This window comes from Priapulus caudatus, unplaced genomic scaffold, assembly GCF_000485595.1.
Source record: "Priapulus caudatus unplaced genomic scaffold, Priapulus_caudatus-5.0.1 Scaffold728, whole genome shotgun sequence".
NCBI lineage: Eukaryota > Metazoa > Priapulida > Priapulimorpha > Priapulimorphida > Priapulidae > Priapulus > Priapulus caudatus.
The window spans coordinates 105351-126382 of record NW_014577789.1 but is presented as its reverse complement, the minus strand read 5'-3'; the positions used below and the strand labels follow the sequence as shown (position 1 = coordinate 126382).

Sequence of the window (21032 nt, the reverse complement as noted above, 5' to 3'; positions counted from 1 at the left end):
TCTCTCTCTCTCTCTCTCTCTCTCTCTCTCTCGCTGTCTCTCTCTCTCTCTCTCTCTCTAACTATCGCTTTGTTTGTCATTGGTACTCTCTCGCTCCTACGTCTCACGCTCCTTAGTGCTGTCTTTTAACTTTAACTTTTATGCTTTGCGCTCTCCGTTTTCGCTGTGTGTTTTCTAAATACGCATTGATCAGCGATATTATTTAGTCGGTAACTAGCTCCGTTCTTCTCCCCGTCTGTAAACACTCGCTAACTTTCGACAGGTTTCCCTACCTCCATATTTATAGATAAATATATTTTACTCGAAGAACTAATGCGTAAATAAAAGGGCACGTTACCGTTTGACGGGCTCATGCTGCTACGCGGCGACAGTGCTGACGATGACGATAGTGGTAGTGTGTGATGTTATCGCGGCGGTGGCGTTGACGACGTGGATGGTGGTGGTGATATTACAGTTTCTCTGAATGCTCTTGCTACTCTTCCGCCTTTTACCTATAATAACATTCTGTAGATCTGTAATACAACATTCTACTATGAGATGTGGCTGGAAAAGAAAGATGTAGGTATACACAACATGCATCATCACTCCATACGCGGGTGTTAAACTAAACTAACCCATAATTTGTATGAACATTAAAAATTAATTATAAGTAGCTCATTATTACATAAATACATCATTGTATTCCTAGCTTTTTGTTGAAATCCTATTTATAAATAATAATAATTACCACGAACCTCTAAAATAAATTCAAAAAATTACATTTTTAATAAAACCCACAAGTAAATAACATACAAAACAATAGAGTACTGAATAAGAAACAATATACAAGTTTCGCTATATAATATCGAAAAGAATTCCACGTTTGTATCGATATAACGTACCATAATCAATATAAGCAAAACTACTTTTCCAATTACTTGACTAAAACAGAGCGTTTCTTGTTACTAAACATTGTAATTAGCTGCTTTTGCGTCGATGATGTGTACTATAACACATGTTCACATACAGAATGATGCAATGAAAGGAACAAACTGTTCATCAATGCAATCACAAATTCATTTAAAAGTATAGTATTTTAATTCGTGTACGAAGCGGGTGTGTGTATCTATGGGTAGGTGTGCGTGCATCCATGGACGTGTTTGCGGGGGGGGGGGGTAGGTGTAAGAGCGAGTGTACGTGAGCGCGCATGTATGTGTGCGTGCGCGTAATTGTATCTACGTGTATACACGCGGGCGAACATGCATGGCATCAGAGATACAGGTTCTCCTTGTGTTTGTATTAATTATTACTCTTCTATTCTCTTAGCTACTACGCTACACACATTAGCAAAGCTGGACTTATCATTCATACGCGCTTTCACTTTGCCGTCAGAGGTAGGCAATATTTGTATTTGCAGTCTGACTTAAAATATATGGATCGTTTCTAAATAAAATGCAATCCCACTACACCCAAAGGGAACAGTGGCAACAGCGGCGGCCTGCGTAATTTAGTTCTTGTTATTCATATATGCTAGGCTTTGACCTGTTGCGTTACACCCACTAATAACCCTTTGGTGAATAATAATTAATTAATTAATTTTCATGCTAAACGAACGCTTACATACTTAAATATATCGTGGTTTGCGGAAGGATTCGCAGGCACCCTTGATTGTGAAGCCTTTGCAAAAAGGATACCACTGCTAGGTAGGATATCCTTATGCACGCAGAATATCCGTTTACTCACCTTTTACCGTACTACATAATATACCCTTCGTTTATATTAAAGCATTTACGCTACCCTTTAGCACTGCGTACTAATTTATTTTACCAAATATATACATGCAGTTGTGGCTTCGTTAACTATTTGTGGTTAATTCGCTGCATTATATGCAAACATTTACGACTTATGTTTAACTCCGTTTATACATATTGTACATAGGTTTTCTATTTTTCCTAGTTTAAAAATAACCTTATGAGCGAAGAGTCTAAGGATATATTAATTATTATTGTAACTACGTAAAAATAATCTCAACTATTTTTTCAGAAGTATATACGTAAAACCCGTGACGTTCACTTTAATTACGTATTCGAATAAAAAGCATCGATGATACAATTGACACAGGCGATTTACCTCCGCATAGCCGTTTAATAGATTGTTAATACAGATAGATGCTACCTAATAGCTATGTAATATAGCTCGGTATTTGCGGTCAGCCGTACGTCAAATAACGTGTCATGTTTACGAAAACGCAGAAAACAAGCGGCAATGTTAAAAAATAAACTCGTGCGAGTAGCAATATTCGCAACGTTCGATGTAAATCGAGATGCATCTGAGAATAGTTATAGAATACTGCCTATACGGATTTGTATTTAATCGCCTTGCAAAGCTCGGTTGAACGTGCATAAGCGCGCTTCTATGCTGATTAGACCGTGCGTGCCAACAGCAGCAACAGAACAGCGTGTATAGCAGACGAGACGCTGCGCTAGCACTCACCTGCACTCCCGTTGTGCGGAGAGAATTTCGGCTCCTACACGGCGACGCTCAGAAGGGTTCTTCTTAATTAAAGCCGCGATGCGCTCGCACACCAGTGCATCACCCGAATGCGGCTGGCTCACTGGTCTCCGCCAGGCTCGAATCCTCCCCGCTGCACCTACCGGGATTCCCTGATTAACCGTCTGCGTGGTAAACCTGTCGCCATCACCTGCACATCGGTGCGTTATTGCGAATTCTTCGGTGGCGCGTGTAATATTACTTCTATGCGCATCTAGAATTCCGTCGAATGTCTATCTGCCCACGCCGGTCCCGATACCGCCCGGTGCGCGAATGTTTATTCCGCGAAATGGGCGGAGTGTAGCGGAGAGGGGCGGAGCTATGACAGCCCAATAGCAGCTAGTTTCGTAAATGCATAGAAGTCAATTCGAGCAACTTCCTCGCTGCGAGGCTGTCTTTCTGTGTGCGAGTTTTATTTGATCTGTGAGACATTAAGAGTATTTGAGTGGTTTCTGCGATTAGTGATTAAGATCTTAATGAACTGCCATCAAAACACTACATGCACATTTCACTTAGGTATTTTTTTATTTTAAAAAGTATACAAAATACAATAAACGAGATACATAGAAATAATACCACGGTCAAAATATAACAATTCTATCCTAGATGAAAACATTGGTTGCACGAGTGTTTGCTGTGATATATGGGCTTTTGGTTGATATTCAAAACAAACATACTTGTAATCATGTAATATCTGAACATAATAATAAATCCATGTTTTATGCAATGTGCATTCCTTAACTTCCATGATCAGTTTCATTAAAACCAACAACGAGTTACGTTTTAGTTTCTACATAATCATAAAATTACCCAAATTAAAAACAAAACAAAACACGGATATCAAAATATAGATGCAGATCATCAGTTTTCCTATTGTTGCATGCATTCGAAATTTTTGACTTGCTATTGCTGTCTATTCTACACTCTGATGCATCTAACATTTGAAATGGGCTCAAGGTGTCAATAAAATTACATTATGTTATGAAACATATCGCAATCATCAGATTGCATGATTACCAAAATGTTTCGTTGCATATAATATTTATTATAACCTTTTATGTCTGTCATAGCTCTATAACAACTTTTCCCCACCGTTCTCCTAGAGATTTCATTGCATCAGGCACCTCTTCCAGATTGACCTTTTCCTGGATGTGAACTCGCAATTTCCCATCACACAGTTTCTCCATACTGTCCTTGAGAATGTCTATAGTACAGTAAAGGATAACTATTGACACCATATGATAGTTCATTAAAAAATATCACCAATGTAAGGATGAAAGGGTTGTCAAGGAAGGTTTGGTTAGGGTCCCTGTATACAGAGAGTTGCGCCAACTCAGGATTTGACGCCATGTTGTTTCCAAATGGATCAACACCGCTGCCGCTTAAGTACAGCGCTGTATGGATACGCTGTACAATGGTCCGTAGTAATTAATTAGACTAATCGTACTTCAATAAACTCAAAATTTACAGAGATTATAGCTAAGACATGTGTCTATGTGTATCTAGATTTCTAGAAATGTAACTCAAATCGTTCGCGCCATATGATAATTTAATTGTACACTTTCTTACGGCCATAGCCGTGCGTATCTATTTGGAAACAACATGTCGTCCAGCGACCACGTGACCGATAGTTTTCCGACTCGTCATGGCGCAACTCTCTGTATATAGGGACCCTAGGTTTGGTTACATAGGAATTGCACGCCAGACATCACAATATAGCACACAAACATTTATGTATACTATTTCCTATCAAATAGTTTTATTCAAATTTAATTTAATTACCGTAGCTATGCAGTCAAGCAAGTCATCAATGGGAGAATGTTGGCGTTATTCATAAAGGATGTTCCCAATTTATATAAAAGATAACAGTGGCAAGTTATGACATAAACAGATAGTAACACGTGTTGTACAAGTGTTGATAAACGGTTAATGATTAACTTTGAAGAGTTGGATGCCTACCATAGATTGATATATAATTGGCTCACGTTATCTAGCTTTAACATTTACAATAATTTCTTTTTCAAATAATTAAAAGCTATAATAAGCATAATAATAATAATAATAATAATAATAATAATGTGTTTAAGTAAACAATAAGATTTTTATTCTGGAGTTGGGCTTGGTAGAAGTTGCTGGTAGCCTACTGCCACTTGGAAAATTCGTTAGCCTGTGGGAGATCGCAACTTCTCATAGGCTATAGGCCTAAGACACAGAGCAATTTCTTTTACCACAATTTTAGGGAAAAAAGGTGCGTTTTATATTATATGCCATAAAATGGCTGGTGATATTACCATGTGTGTACGCGTGTATGTGGTGCGTGTGTGTGCATCCATCCATCCATCCATCCATCCAACCGCCAGCCTACCTACCAACGTATGTACACACACGCATGCACGCACACATGCATGCACGCATGCATGAACGCACACACACACACACGCACGCACGCACGCACGCACGCACGCACGCACGCACGCACGCACGCACGCACACACACACACACACACACACACACACACACATATCACACATAGCTGCCCTTAGACCAACCTTACTTTGTCCCATAATCTCATTTCAACATAATGCTGCCAATATCTCTAGCTAGATCCGGAATATGAACACTGTAGTTGAAGCCATTTAGATTTGTGCTGCTATTGTTAGTGCCTTAATAGATGAATGCTAGTGGTATTTTACAGGTTTTATATGAAAAAGTTATATTAATTTATAATATAGACATTATTGATACATAAAAGCATCAGGAAATATTGATGCGTGGAGATAAGTTACAAGAGTAAAAAGAAGCGGAGAAAATGAGGTATGCGCGTGCAGCTTAACAGGAGTGCCCATGGCTTTGAGACAAAGCAATACGATAGCAACTATGTACAGAGCCTAATGAAACCCCACAACCTAACAAAGACCCCGAGCGAGGTAAAAGAGAAAAGTGGCTTTAAGGATACGTTGGTAACAGCCGAGTCGGGAAGGCGAGAGCAACCACGCATGCTCGAATAGGTGACACACCGACGCACACTTAAGATGCAACAGGTGACTGTCCGGAGGATCCAGCTGCAGATTGGCCTGCGACGTTACCCAGCGCCCTCCAGTGGCAAGCATGGATATGACGTCGTGTTTGTGTGGTAGCTGAGGATTCACTTGAATGCCGTCTTCCACCCGAAACATGTTTACTGAACATTAAACGACGATGTTACGTTAGCAGCCGAAGGCAGCGACAGAATGCAGTCCTGCTATGATTTTGATACGGCAGCTATCGGTTAAGCATGTTAGTCAAAAGACAATTAGGACATTAAAAGTTTTTCAATCTATATAAACTTGCAAATATCATTTTAAACACTGGTGGAGGAGATAACGGTTGATGGGAATTATTTAAACCATTTCTGACTACTATGACTATATTACAGTCTATCTTGGCCATTCTACATAACTAAAGCATGCACAAAGGGGAAGCTGAGAAAGCAAATGCTAATACCGCCACTGTCTACAATGATGTCAATGCCTAGGCCAGCTGTTTGATCCAGAACCTTCTTCTGCAGTATGTTTCCTGATTGAACGTTCTCCATGACAATAACAGATGACAACTTGAGCACATCTTCCAGGAAGAATTGCTCATCTTTATCACATACAGTGCAGAATACCTGTTGATAAGGACTAGTTCAAAGCTATCCGACTAGAACTAGTAGCACGGCTACATGCAAAAAAAACAGTACGGTATAGTAGGAGTAATTCATAGGATAAATCATAAAGCCTAACCCTAAGCCTATCCCTAACCCCTATTATTTACTCCTGGTAATAGTATTAGTAAATGCAAGCGATCGTAACAGTAACAATGCTTCAAGCTAGCTATTAACTGCAATAGTGATTGGCTCTATAGCAATGCATGGATAGCAAAGTAAAACATCGATAACAATTATTGTTGATGGTTCACTGATCAATCGATAGTTTTCATTAGTAAGTAATAATAAAGTGTATGTAATATAATAATAACGGTATGCAATGCTGGCCTACAATTTATGTTTTTTAGATAACTACATTGGCAGATCATTCTCCTCTATCACAACAGCACCAGTAAGGATTGAAAAATATGTAACACTGTGGTACTTCACACATGGGTCGCCATACCACCTCATGTCAAGAGCCTCCAGTAACGAATCTGTACTATTAATTAATAGGTTAAACATTTAAAGTCATTGGTTGCCGAGTTACTTAAGCAATCAGCACTTGGGTCACAGTCAGATAATGTTAAGATCTACTAATATAGTGTTTATACAATAACAAAAAGAGGTTGACTTAGTAATGAACCTGTATTGACTTAATAATCACCAGTCAGGATTCCAAAAACTACCTGTAAATTATTCTGTGACAATCCCTATTCATTGGTTTTCAAGTCTTACGCGGGGTTTGCATCATCAACTTCTAGTTGGAAAGTTTGCAAGTTGTGGAAGTTGGCATCAGATGTTTAGTGCATACACACACTATCGACTCCGATTCGATCAGATATTCAACCTTTCAACTTAAACGTGCTCATGGGACAATCGATATACATTCTTGCATATGTAAATTCAGGCCAGGGATAGCAAATGTGCTGCAACAGCAGAAATACACGTCTAAATAAATTGACCAGACACAATGCCACAATAAAGGAGGAAGTGCTATTGGTGGTCACCATTGCTTTGCTTCTTACAAAAGGGAAAAGAGATCAGAGGAGGAAATAGAGTGTGTGAATGCAAGTGGATATGTCATCGAGCACTTTACAGTCATTACAACAGTTTAGCTCCAGAACTCTGCACAGAGATTTCAATTATTTACAAAAATAGTATATATGTAAAAATAATATGTAAAATAATATATGTAGCATGATCAGGCCAACAAGACACTGCAGTCAGCGCAATGAACCGGTACATTATATAGTAAACAATTTAACATAGTTAGTGTAGTACAGGGTGAGATGGATCTAGGCATTATATACTTTCTCACCATATGCATTTATTTCTACATCTCCCACACTTCAGCTACGTACCCCAGAAATGCACACCGCAAGTGTGCAAATAATTTTCCTTCAGAGTGGGGGGACATAACCCTTGAAAGCTATTATCTCAGTGGTTGTATGGAAAAAAGTTGATCAAATCGCTGTCAAAAAGGTTAAGATTTTAACAAAGACTTAGAAAATGTTCTGTTCATTCAACCAGTTGACCTCAACTAGTACAGTGCTCAACTTTTATGTTTATACTGTCTACTTTTAGTCAAAACGTTGATCAACTCGCTCAACTTATAAACTTTTCAACTCAAAGTTGACAGTGTAAATCCAGCATTAGATGTGCGACTTTCTCATAACCAGTGAAGCTCACCTGCGATGCTCCCCACTGAATAGCCAGCTGCAACACCATCGTACCAAAAGGAGAAGCAGCATTTAGCACAAGGACAGTCTCATCTCGTTGTAGGTGTGCGAGATAATAGAGAGCGGTGTAGGCACGCACGCAGTCGCCTACAGAACCAGCTGCGAGCTCATGACTCAAGCTGCTTGGAATGCGAGCTATAATCATATAGAAGCAGACTAGAATTGAGTTCCATTTCTTTGACGGACATTGCCAATAATGTGGAGAATTCAGTCAACTTATGAAACTAACTCAATGAAGCATAGAAATCTAGTGATTTCCTATTTCATTCAATATTCTCCATGTAGAATTATTACGTGATTTCTCAAACTCTTACTTAGTACATGTAGGATATACAGAGTTGTACTCGTATACATATACCTGCATGATACTCATGTAAGATGATAGCACGAGAGCAGCCTGAGTAAGGAGAATCCAATGGAAGCATGCCTGAAAGGAATAGCAGCTTCTTACGTACTGTAGCATATGTTTCCACTTCAATCATTACACCAACCAATCGTGGCTTTTGTAGTTATCCCCAAATGGCTAAATATACCTAGCTAATTCTTATTGGTTCTTGAAGATAAGTGTCTTTGCAGCATCTTGTGTGATGAGGTTTAAGATCAACTCTGGTTAACAAAACCGGATTAGTTTATAAAGTCTAAGTTTTCTGTGCCTGCAAACCTGAACGTTTCACAAGTAAACAGCACTGTTATAGTATTAGCTACACACGTGCAATGATTTGAGCTACACATATCGTTGCAACAATGCAACATCTGAACATCTACACACCTACAACATGGTCATTAACACTCAGCGATGAGACATCTTGGCCGACTCGCTGCACCACTCCTGATATCTCTAATCCCATTGGAAGCCTCAGAGAAAGCTTCTTCTTTAGTGCTTCTTCTACTGCCTGTATTACATAATAATATTCTACTTTAGTACACAACATTTCAGGGTTTCTGCCGAGAGAAAATTAGACAAAGGTGGTAATGGCCAGTTTGGGGGAAAACGCACATGCATGATAGATTCAAAGGCGTGCCATAGGCACACATGCGGACGTGGGGGGAGAGAGGGAGGTTCTGGCGGGGTTCTGCGGGGTCTCCCCAGCAAAACTTTTAAAATTTGAATGTCCCCTATTTGACTATATTTGACTATATTTGAGGCACCCTAAAAATAAAATTGCAGTTTAAATATTCGCCGGGAAAATACAGGAACATTTTCACAACAGAGATGTGAAAATTGACAACGGCGGTACACCACTGTGCCTCTTATGTATAAGAAACTCTGCATTTAATGTTAAATCACTAAATGATTATCATGATTTAGTTTAAAGTTAAATAATTACAAGCTTGTTTATTATGAACCTGATTGTGGCAAAAACTAGAAAGCCCACAAGCTTTCACTTCGACCTCAATTTCACTTCCTGCAAGATCAGTCAATCCAGGATCCTCCTGAAACAGTTAATGACAAAACATGGCTACAATCAGTACTTAATCAAGCATCATAAATACACAGTCACAAGTTATGGTGAAGGTCATAATTCCCAGCACCAAATATTAACTAGTGTCCAATAAATGCTATCTCTGCATGCACCTCACTTGGTGCTGACATGGACAACATAAAGGGTATATTTACACTGTACCTAATACCATGAGAGCTCACACTCAAATAGAATCGTGTGGGACCACGTGGTTACCAGCATGCGTGTGTCTGGGTGGATTATATGACCCTGATCACATGGGTTTCATAAACTGGTCATTTCTTTAATAGGATCCAGTGAACTCGATCTGTACACCTAATCAGACCCAGTTGGCAAGGTGGGTTTGACAGGATCCAATATGGCAGCATGCAGGGTTCTCCCCAGGATGAAATTCAAACAGGGGGAGGGGAGGGGGAAGGGAAACTAGGGGTCCGGAGGGGCATGTATTTTAAGCCGTAACGAAAACTAATAAATAATTGCGTAAAATTCGCCACTCGAACATCATACGACGGTAATTTGGGTTCGTTGTAATATATAAAGTGATACCGAGTTCGTGATGCATTAAGTGACAGTTAGACTTGCAACGTCTGCAGGTGCATGCTTTGGTAAACCGGTCAAAAATCACACGGCTCGACATGTCCTGGTCGAACGCAATCCTTGCCGACTCGATTCCCGCGCTGGATAAAACTTTTATTGTGAGTGGAGAATTAAAACGGCGGAGGTATTTAACGGGCGTCAAACGATTCCAAACCGGGAGAAGTTTCGCGTCAAACGGGGCGCGCCGCGGCGACCACGTTTGCGCGAACGCAGGAGAACCCTGGGCGCAGGGTCTCCCCAAGGAGAAATATCAAACAGGGAGGAGGAAGGGCAGGGGAGGGGCAGGGGAACACTATAGGGGTCCGGGGGAGTTCTTTCTAACCGTACCAACTAATAAAGCTAGAATCGCTCACCACACCATAAAACGGTATTTGGGGTTCTATGTATATACAAATACGCCGAGTAAGTGTACAGTTATGTTGTGTGGGGACAGGTTAGAACTGTTTGTTATCTTGTGTAGGCTGCAGTGCATGCGTGCACGGTAAAGAAACACGCGCCGGTGTGCCGCTGGTCGAAGTGGAGATTCTTGACGATCGATTCCCGCTGGCAAACTCTAATTGTGTAGAATTTAATCCGGGCGGAGGTAATTTAAACGGGGCGCGCGGCGGCGCCCGTTTGCGCAACGTAGGGAGAACCCTGTAGTCTATATAGCCTTTGCACCTCGCAACCTTCTTATGAACAAATATTTGAAAGTACAATAAGAAAATTGTGATTAAACTCATTATATTGATATAGTGAGATTAGTTTCATTCAGTATATACCATGTTTCATCAACAAAATATTGTTGCTGTTGATCGCAGGGACCATCACCCTCACCCTGTGTGACTTCAATGAATAAGGCTTTCATTTTCAATAAATGTTACCTATCAATAAGTTCGGCAAATTCACATAGTCAGCAACTAAAATAATTCGTATATGATATCCATGTACACCATAAAATAGCTACAACATTTTAGTATAACCAAACTCGTAATATAACAACACGAAAACAACAACAGATAACGTGACACAGTCACACACTGGCTTTGCATGAGACCAATGGATGAGACCTGAGGATGAGACGGGCAACGAGCTATCTCTCTATTTTACCAACAGTAACAGGAAACTACTGGTAACAGTCTAACTTACAGAAAAGAAACGTGACCGGTTACCCATAGGATAGACAGTTTACTTTATGCGACAGGTAGCAGCGGGTGTGTGTGACAGTGTGAGTGCCACCAAAAACCGTATGTAATTGTATTAATTCTGTATATATTATTGTATATATGGCAGTATTAGTATTGTAGTATTTATTTATATATATATATAATTGTTCGGGTCTTTGCATAACATTTATGATAACATGCATGTGGCATGCACAGGACACCGGAAACACGCCACTCGGACGGACTCCGCCATCGCCTTTTCAGGTCTAAAAAGCCAGTGACAGTGTCTGCTAAGTGGTAAGTCTCACCATAGATATATACAACACCAGGCCCGTAGCCAGGGCGCTTCGGGTTCGACGAACCCCCCCCCAGAGGCCGTCCCGCCCCCCAACCGACACCAAGCCAAAAAATAGATGAAGTTATTCAAAAATTTGTGGCAAGAAATTCTCACCTCAGTCGCTCCAGTTGAGCTGTAATAAGTGCATGGAAATCTCCATCGCTCGGGCGCGCGGCGCGAGGAGGAACAGTGAAGCTACCCCCCTCCCACACCCTCGCCAGCACCGCTCGGTCCTTGGCTCCCTCCCTGGTCGCTCCGCGCCCGGAGCAAGGGCGTGTTTCATGGGGGGTTCCCAGGAGTCCGACCCCCCTTGCTCGCGCAGAAAAACGCATCTGAGGGGGTCCTAATTTAAAAGAATTTCTGTGAGCAGAGGCCCCCAACACCCCCCTTTCGCGTGCTCGCAACACTATTGCGTTACGGTTAGACCCCCCCCCCCGGTAGCAAACATCCTGTATCGACGCCAGATGGATAATTAGTGAGATTGCGCAGCGCCGTGCCGCAGCAAGCTGGCCCCAAACATCAATGAAAAGGCGAACAGCCCCCCAATAGAAATCGCTGCTACGGGCCTGTACAACACATATGTTGTATATATCTATGGTCTCACTCTCACTCTTAATTACCATAGATATATACAACACATACGTGTTGTATATATCTATGCTCTTACTAGCCACAAGTTCCCATCTCGCTTAACACTACGTGGCGAGAGGAGTGTCCTCCGCCGTGTAACTAGTCGGAGAGCCTGGTCGGTTTATGCTCTTACCAAAGATCATATAATATTGTATATGATCTTTGCTCTGTTACTAATACTAGGGCACGAAGGGTCGTTGTCGTAACACTAACAGTTACTACAGATATGTACCGGAGGTAGTTTTAGGTTGTTTAGTATTATGTTTATATTTTTATATGAGGTATGTTTAGGGTTAGGGTTAGGATTAGAGTTAGGGTTAAGGTTAGAGTTAGGGTTAAGGTTAGAGTTAGGGTTAGGGTTAGTGAATAGGGTTAGGGTACACTTCTTTACTTTAGTACAAGTCTGGTACACTTTGTGTATACATATATGTACCTCGGGTACATATCTGCAGTACCTGTTACGACAACGACCCCTTGAGCAATACTAGGGCTCATAGGGGTCTAATACCGTCTATGTCCCCCATGCCCATGGTACTGCCAGAACGTACCCTGGGTACGGTCCGGTATACCGGAACGTACCCTGGTAACTATTTGATCATATGGTTAGGGTTAGGGTTAGGGCAAAGTGTTAGGGTAATATATAGTACCAGGGTACGTTCCGGTATGGGGACATAGACCCTTTCAGCACCACTATGGCACTATTAACACTGTCAGAAAAACTCTATTTGCGGGTTAGTTTAGTTTGAATAGATTATTTTCTGGTAAGCCCCTGTATTATTAATATTATGTTGCAGAAAACTGATGGCTGAGACACGTACTTTGTTGTCCCTAACCCACGTGGATCATGCACAAAAGTGGTCAGTCACTACAGGAGGGCAGGTAATATATATTAGAACCAGATTAGTCAGACGTACCTGTAAGAGTAAACTTCTATATGCAGATCTTGTTCCAGGTGATCCACTTAAGAATATATGTTCTACCCACCTTACACTGTGAAAAACGCCCCCCCCCAAGTGCATTTTATCTTTTCATAAATTATTTTTTAAATTGAATACAAATTTAGTAAAATTTGTTTATTTTTTACATATTGTGCAAAATACAACCCCATTGTAAAATTGTGTGATGCAACCTCCATAGATATTGACGTCCATGGAAATTACATGTACCCATTGCAATTTAGGTTTTATTTAATTTTATGACTGAACTGGATGGCCTTTATACATAATATTACATTATTCGTTCTGGTTTTCATTCTTAGATATTGATATATATGCATATGATGTATAGATATGCAGTTTATGCACTGTTGTGCTCAGTGACTGCCATGTTGGAAGTCTCAGTTGGGACTCTCTATAATTAAATGCTAACCCAACTCCAAATATATACACATGTGTAGGTATCAACATATTTTATTATGAGTGATACATGCAAATAATTCAAAATACTTTCAATATGTTTGCTTGTTATTACACTAGGTACCAAATCTGTGCATTGCATGTGCAGCTGAACTATTAGAGGACAGTGAAGTACTTCTAGTGAGAAAACGAGCTGTTGTTGCTGCACTACTATCTGCACTCACACAGCATTCAGATGCAATTATGACCTTGCTTACAGAAGACATACGTGTCGCTGAACACTTGTTGAATCTACTTCTGGGTACACGTGACTATACACACTTATAGCTGTCTGTGTTTAGATGTCATAAATATGTAGATGCAGGTAATTTTAATTAACAGTATCATTGAATGTTTACAGTAGTGTTCAATTATATGTAAAATATAATGTGTTAAGCTTAAAGGGACAGTAGCCTCTAGGATTTTACTGCATACAACTGTACTTACTGTATAACAAATCATCTATACCCACATGTATTTGTCACCAGATACTTAATTAATTATTTACACATCAACGCTACGAAATTTGAACGGTGCCATGACACCCGCGACCGTGCTGCCACCCTGAAAAAGTTGCGTATTTGCATTTTTATTTTGCAGGTAAATGACCGAGGGCTAATCACAAAAGTGCAATTATATTTATACCTAAATGCTATTTAACCGAACGATATTCATTTTAGGGCAAATTTATCCATAATATAACTGAAACTATATGTCGTTTATAAGAGATTACAGTCCTTTTGCTTTTAAATAAATAAATAAGAAATACCCTCGGTCTGTAGCTCTTGGCTGGAAAGTGGTTTTGCGCAACTTCTCAGATCGTGCGCTTTGAGTGGCGCCACCGTCGTTGTAATCAAACTGTAGTCGTTAGTTTTAAAACATTAAAAAAAAATATTTCTAATGGTGATTGAACCATGAAACTTTTTATGTAGCGCAATTATAACCTAAATTAGCTGAAAATAACCCTAGAACCTAGAGGCTACTGTTCCTTTAATATTGTCATATTGATTGTGTTATTCATGCAATCACATATAAAATGGAGAAGATTTCATGTTTCAGATGATCTCTTTACTGTTGATCAGACATTGGGCACTATCATCCAGGAAGGTATGATATAAGATCATCCATTAAACAAATTCACATATATAATTGAATATAGAGGTTTACAAATCATGATTATCCAGATTACTGTTAATACCATAACTATTATAACTCAAACAAACAATGTTTTAGTTATCATTCAACTGCTGTGCAAGCTGAAGTCTGACAGATTGGTGCTTGAGGCAGTGAATTCCATCACTATGAAGGTATAACTACACTTTTCTGCAGCAGAGTTATCATAGGTTACAACTAGAAGTCCCTAGCTATTTATTGGCATATCAAATTAAGTTGGATTTCTTACTGAGTATTTTGTACGTTAGATTTGGTTGAGGTTTAAAAAGCATGTTTACATTCATGCACTGCATGTATGTATATACAAAAGCATGTTTAAAAAAAGAAGAAGATTAATTTATTACGTCATAATTGATTGAAAGTGATACTTTGGTGGTGCAGACTTGCCTAATTTATCACCTGCTAGGTAGAGAAGCAGTGTAATTATCTGCGGTCAGTTCCAGCATTTACTCTTCTCAGTAGCCTAATCCAGGAAATCCCCCCGCTAGCCCACACACTGATAATGGCACACAGTAAGTATATTATAGGCATCTTTTACTGCTACTAGTGAGAATATTATAATTATTACATTATAATACCTCCAAACACATAAATAGGTTTTGATAATCAAGCAGCATGTGTGGGATATGTACATTAAATTCCGTGTCTGTAACTAGTGAATTGGTACGTGCAAAATTGTCTAATTTTGTGTTTACTATCTAACTATTTTCCTGAAGTATTTTGAGTCATAGTCTTCTCTTGATTTAGAACCATTTCTGGAATTCATCTGCTCTGGGCTGACCTATCCTGATGATTCAGTAAGGATCACTATCATCTATCTCTTCGTGCATATGTATGCCAGTAGAGGGCAGCACAGCACACCTTCCTCTGAGGATGATGTAGCAGACCGCATTGTCATACCTAGCAATGTCAACGTTCAGGTCGCAGAGTGTCTGCTGCAATTACTGAAAACATCAGAGCATATGGATCTTCAGCTAAATCTCCTTGGTAATCGAATATGCCATTTTGCTTTGGAAGTGGGCATACCACAATATATAATTTCAGAGAGTGGACTTAGGATGATGAAGGTGATAGACGTGGGAACTAGTAGCTCTTATGTGTTGTATTATTTGATTTATTGATATTCTTCCGTGCTTGTCCACCATGTTACTGCTGTTGCTGTCTCCAGCTTCACTCATGATTTCATACTATATTTGATATACGAATTGCTACATGGTTTTAGTTAAATTGCGTGACAATGACTACTAGAGCTGGTCACTGCATTTGTATAACAATGGAGCTAAATCTGGACACACTGTGTCTGCTGTGTTCGATAGGTTTGGTAAAGAGGTGGTTTATGGATGAGGATCTCACAAGTGTTCTAATGAGAACCTCTGCTGATGGAAGCACCTTTCCCACCGCTGTGAAAAAGTGCCTATTGTCCAAGTATGCTCATTGTTGTTTGTATTGTTTTACCAAAAATATTAGGTTAGTTGTATTTTCATGAAATAAACGATTTGCCAATGTTGTCGTCAATAAACCTTTCTATTGCTCAATAGATGTGACACAGTGCAGGTGAGTGCAGTGCAGTGTCTCATGTCCCTCATTACCTCACAACATGAAACCTCGACCGCTGCAATGTACACCGAGTCGCTTCTTGATGCTGACATTACAGGTACAATTCCTAATGCAATCTCACATTAAAATCATCAAAATATTTTGTGAAGTTTCCAGATTATTCAACATCTTATAGACTTATATATTGATGTATCTTCATGTCAAATAAGAATTGCATTTTTGAATTGTATTGAATTGTATATTTCTTAAATAATGCCCTGGCCCTAAATCATCATCTTTCATCTGTGTCTTTTGCAGAATTCCTATTTGAAGCATTAGCCACCACCAATGAACTGCTTTTAGAGTAGGTGATTATTTAATTCAATAATTTATTACCAAAATAACAATTATACTTCGTTTTGTAACAATTGGGCCTTAGTAACTGGGCTTTTTATTAGTTTTCTCCTTGTAAGACAATGGAACATAGGTGACGGAACGATGGAATCTGTGGCACATGTATGCCAGAAGGTTGTATGGAGACTCACATTGTCAGGTGATCGATTAATTGTATTTGTCCGTCTCTTAGGTCCATATTCTGCTGCCTGATGGTTTTCACAGACACGCAGACTTTCTTTACCAAGTGCCATGTCATATATGGTATAGAGTCTGTGCTGAGGGCCGTCGATCTCTCTTTCCAACAGAGAAAACCCTCTACAATCGTCAGGGGAATGGATCTACTAGGCCTGATCCTGCAGAAGTACGACAATTAACACGAGGGGTTTAGTTTGTAGGGCGGGCTAGAAAAGAAAAGAATACCAGTAGAATTATGTGGTTATTTCCCGATATGCGTGCATTCGTGTGTGCATGTCACTTAATAACATGTGTTGTGACGTGCTTGTGTGCATACATGTTTGTTTGTGTGTACGTGCATGCGTGCATGTGTGCGTGCGTGAGCGTGCGTGCGTGAGCGTGCGTGCGTGAGCGTGTGTGCGTGAGCGTGCGTGCTGCGTGCGTGAGCGTGCTGCGTGCGTGCGTGCGTGCGTGCGTGCGTGAGCGTGCGTGCTGCGTGCTGCGTGAGCATGCTGCGTGCGTGTGCGTGCTGCGTGCGTGAGCGTGCTGCGTGCGTGCTGCGTGCGTCAGCGTGCTGCGTGCGTGCGTGCGTGCGTGCGTGAGCGTGCGTGCTGCGTGAGCATGCTGCGTGCGTGTGCGTGCTGCGTGCGTGAGCGTGCTGCGTGCGTGGCGTGCTGCGTGCGTCAGCGTGCTGCGTGCGTGCGTGCGTGCGTGAGCGTGCGTGAGCGTGCGTGAGCATGCTGCGTGCGTGTGCGTGCTGCGTGCGTCAGCGTGCGTCAGCGTGCGTCAGCGTGCTGCGTGCGTCAGCGTGCTGCGTGCGTGAGCGTGCTGCGTGCGTCAGCGTGCGTGCGTGCGTCAGCGTGCGTTCGTGCATACGTGAGCGTGCGTGAGTGCGTGAGAGTGCTGCGTGCGTGAGCGTGCTGCGTGCGTGAGCGTGCTGCGTGCGTGAGCGTGCTGCGTGCGTGCGTGAGCGTGCTGCGTGCGTCAGCGTGCTGCGTGTGTCAGCGTGCTGCGTGCGTGAGCGTGCGTGCGTGCGTGAGCGTGCATTCGTGCATACGTGAGCGTGCTTGCGTGAGCGTGGGTGAGCGTGCTGCGTACGTGAGCGTGCTGAGCGCATAAGCGTGCTGCGTGCGTGAGCGTGCTGCGTGCGTGCGTGCGTGAGCGTGCGTGCGTGAGCGTGCGTGGGTGCATACGTATGCGTGAGCGCGTGCGTGCGTCAGCGTGCGTGCGTGCATGCGTGCATGCGTGCGTGCGTGCATACGTGAGCCTGCATGCGTCAGCGCGTGCGTGCGTGCATACGTGAGCGTGCCTGCGTGAGCGCGTGCGTGCGTGAGCGTGCATGCGTGAGCGTGCTTGCGTGCGTGCGTGCATACGCGAGCGTGCGTGCGTGCGTGCGTGAGCGTGCGTGCGCACACGTGTGCGTACGCATGTTATTCATGCTTGGTCTCTACATGCCTCAATCTAATTCTTTCAGACAACCAGAGAGAATGCCCCTGCTAAGCTCTGATAAGACATTTACCGAATGTCTGCGCATAATAAACACTGGCATTTCACACAGTTACCACCAGGTCGCTCTATCTTCAGGTGTTGCGTACTGTCATCTGCTCAGGTAAGAGACTAATTAAGAAAGACGTACATGGATGCATGCATTCATTCACTCGATTACGCAGTTCATGCGTGACTTCATTATAAAATGATGTATAGAGCTTGTGACTCTGCATGCTTGTTTTTAATTTACTAGGCGGCAGCATATTCCATCGCCAGTTCCGTATAACGCTCTTCTTAATACATTGGAGCAGCTGGTAATGCGGCTTCACACTTTACCCACCATGCGTTGCATACCATCTGATAACAGGTAGAATATATACTGTATAAGAAGCTCGTGATGCTCATGAATATATATATATATATATATATATATATATATATATATTCATTTATTTATTTCTATTTATCTATATAATATTATGTATTGTAATATATATATGCTTGCATCGTTACTTAATCTATGATCAGTAGGGCAGTATTGGTTAAACATTGGATTCGTAAATATATAGAGTAATTATGTAGTGGCAGTGTTTCTTCAGGAAAGGACAGCATAACCAGAGTGGTTTATTTCGCCAAGCGCAGAGCACACAGCAAATGATAGAGTGTACGCTCAATTGTCTACGAGCTGTTGCTAGGTAAGATTTATAGTATGAGATTATACCTTTTCCAGGGGCAGTTTTTTGAATTCTGAAATGGATGGTACAGTGAATGCGGAAAGAAAGGAGGATGATTGGGGGGATTATCCCATATAGGTTTTATCAGGATATAAGATTGAATAAATTCCTCATTTCGAAGCACTTTATTCTATTTGAAGTGAATGACATTTTTGCCATGTGCTGAACAAGATATGCCTGCAATCACAAAAGAGATGGTCGCTGAGCTTCCTTAAACCCCCTTATCTCGATCCACCTCTGTTTCCCCATTGACAATCATATAAATAACAATGATAGACAACCACATAAGTTTTGTAATGAAGTCAAGTTTTATCAAATTACACTAGGGTTGATTGTAAAATTATTGTGTTTTGGGATGTAGACTGATGCTAAGCTGCATGGATGACCCTACTGCCAACCCAGAAACATTTGCTGCACCTACATCTGTATCTGTCTCTGACATGCCTGTCAGTTCATCCATTCAGTTCGATGTTAATATACCTGGCGCGATGCAAGCATCAGTCTCCACACACCTCCTGCAACTGTGTGACGAGCACTGCATGCCTGCTGTAATTGTGAGTTGGTGTATATAGTCTCATGGGGCACCTGATGGGTGGCCAAAATCTTATATAATATTGACTAAGTTTGTCTTTGCCCTTTTAAATATCAATTTATACATTCCCTTTCCTGATGTATGTTGTCTCTCCCAGACTGTTTAAATCTATGTGATATGCTTTTGAACAGCACGGAATGCGAATTTTGCCTTGCTCTTTGCCGGTGATAATAAATATTATATGTACATTTTTTCATCCAGCAAAACAAGCAGTATCTAGCTAGTTCAGAGATTTACAGGAGTCTGCTAGACACGCTTAACATAATGTTCAGAATCCAGCCAAAAATGATGAAGCTATTCTCAGAGAAATTGGCTTCAGTTGGCTTCTACAGGATGGCACTGGAACTAAAGGACCAGTGGCCAAAGAATGCAAGGTGTGTTAGTTGTACAGCATAGCTGTCAATATACATACATTTGAGTTTTGTGTGTGGATACACGTCGAAGACTGTAACTGCATAATGTTACACCAATTTAATAAGAAAAGTACCTCAATTCTTTTCTTCACAGAAAATGTACTATGGTTTACTTTGGTGTTTTTCAGTCTCCAAGATGCTGTGGACCAACTGGTTAGTGTGTGCTGCTCAACTCTCATGACAGCGCACCACGATGGGATCCAAAATAGCCCCACTCCTGTAAACTTCACTGACCTTAAACTTGGGGTGCAACAACTATCAGGTACTTCCTAGAAGATCATCCAATGCTTATCTTTTCTTTGTGCTTGGCAGTAGTATTTGGTATTGATTTGTACTACCATATCCTTTTGCATGACTTGCGAACTTTATATGTGATAAAGTACTAATCTCATGTACTTTACTAATGGGATTTCAGTTCTTAATAGCTAGGATATGTTCATCATTTTATGTTCATAAATTGAACCTACGTGTGACTGTGTGTATTTGAAGGACCTCTAGGAAAGTTCATTTTGGTGCTGACGCAGTGCAGCACAGTGGACAGAAAACTACAGGCTGCACAAGTGGCATGCATAGCCCTCTGCCATCTTTTTTTGGAGCATGATCACAGCAGGTAGACAGATATAATCATTGCCTATATAATAATGTCTTGATTTATATATGTGACACGCAGTCCTTGCACGAAGTTCGGTAGCGTGAAAAGCATGCAGCTCGGTGCATGGTTTGTCGGATGGTTGCAGTGCTGTGGTTGTGTTACAGGATGGCTGCGTGTGCACCTTCGTTGTTCCGCGTACTTGTCACCTTCCTATCATTGCATGCCGACCTGTCATGGATCCCGCCTACCTCACTGCAGCAACTGCTCTCCCTGTGTGCGGTGAGTATGCCTATACTTCCACTGGGCACCTGTACAGCTAGTAGTTTGTATCTCAACAACTATGTGCCACATGACACTTCGCTATGCACGTACTCCACTAGTGACAACTGAAATGGTATATATATATATATATATATATATATATATATA

General features: G+C 41.2%; 2 protein-coding genes and 1 long non-coding RNA gene across 4 annotated transcripts in view; 1 reads left to right on the top strand and 2 right to left on the bottom strand.

Annotated features, from left to right (window-relative positions):
* LOC106813119 overlaps window positions 1-2666 on the bottom strand; it is a 7681-nt gene extending 5015 nt beyond the window's left edge. Inside the window, exons 1-2 of the long non-coding RNA XR_001394426.1 lie at window positions 2473-2666; window positions 338-512 (exon numbers count right to left, since the gene is read on the bottom strand). This is a non-coding gene — a long non-coding RNA (uncharacterized LOC106813119). The remainder of the gene's footprint in view (window positions 1-337; window positions 513-2472) is intronic.
* Window positions 2667-3041: 375 nt separating this feature from the next.
* Window positions 3042-11033, bottom strand: LOC106813126 (quinone oxidoreductase-like protein 1). 2 transcript variants are annotated; one of them, XM_014817186.1, is made up of 8 exons: window positions 10761-11033; window positions 9287-9373; window positions 8709-8832; window positions 8298-8366; window positions 7890-8074; window positions 6014-6179; window positions 5487-5711; window positions 3042-3733 (listed from the first exon to the last, which is right to left on the bottom strand). In XM_014817186.1, the coding sequence occupies exons 1-8, from the start codon at window positions 10761-10763 to the stop codon at window positions 3594-3596; spliced, it is 999 nt and encodes a 332-aa protein (XP_014672672.1). In that variant the 5' UTR covers window positions 10764-11033; the 3' UTR covers window positions 3042-3593. The 2 variants fall into 2 exon arrangements, with proteins under 2 accessions (XP_014672672.1, XP_014672673.1); XM_014817187.1 differs by lacking the exon at window positions 10761-11033 and having other exon boundaries at window positions 9268-9354.
* Window positions 11034-16254: 5221 nt separating this feature from the next.
* Window positions 16255-21032, top strand: part of LOC106813117 (meiosis inhibitor protein 1-like) — a 7675-nt gene continuing 2897 nt past the window's right edge. Inside the window, exons 1-11 of the mRNA XM_014817174.1 lie at window positions 16255-16332; window positions 16533-16578; window positions 16801-16971; window positions 18259-18393; window positions 18526-18639; window positions 18872-18967; window positions 19368-19560; window positions 19800-19972; window positions 20140-20273; window positions 20501-20621; window positions 20768-20882. Of these exons, the coding sequence (XP_014672660.1) occupies window positions 16296-16332; window positions 16533-16578; window positions 16801-16971; window positions 18259-18393; window positions 18526-18639; window positions 18872-18967; window positions 19368-19560; window positions 19800-19972; window positions 20140-20273; window positions 20501-20621; window positions 20768-20882 (1335 nt within the window). The 5' untranslated portion in view covers window positions 16255-16295. The remainder of the gene's footprint in view (window positions 16333-16532; window positions 16579-16800; window positions 16972-18258; window positions 18394-18525; window positions 18640-18871; window positions 18968-19367; window positions 19561-19799; window positions 19973-20139; window positions 20274-20500; window positions 20622-20767; window positions 20883-21032) is intronic.

Coding starts and splice junctions, on each gene's coding strand:
- LOC106813126 (XM_014817186.1), bottom strand. Junction 8,833..9,286: donor CTAGTTTTTGCCACAATCAG/GTTCATAATAAA, acceptor TATGTAATACAG/GCAGTAGAAGAAGCACTAAA. Junction 6,180..7,889: donor TTCAGTGGGGAGCATCGCAG/GTGAGCTTCACT, acceptor CCTTATCAACAG/GTATTCTGCACTGTATGTGA.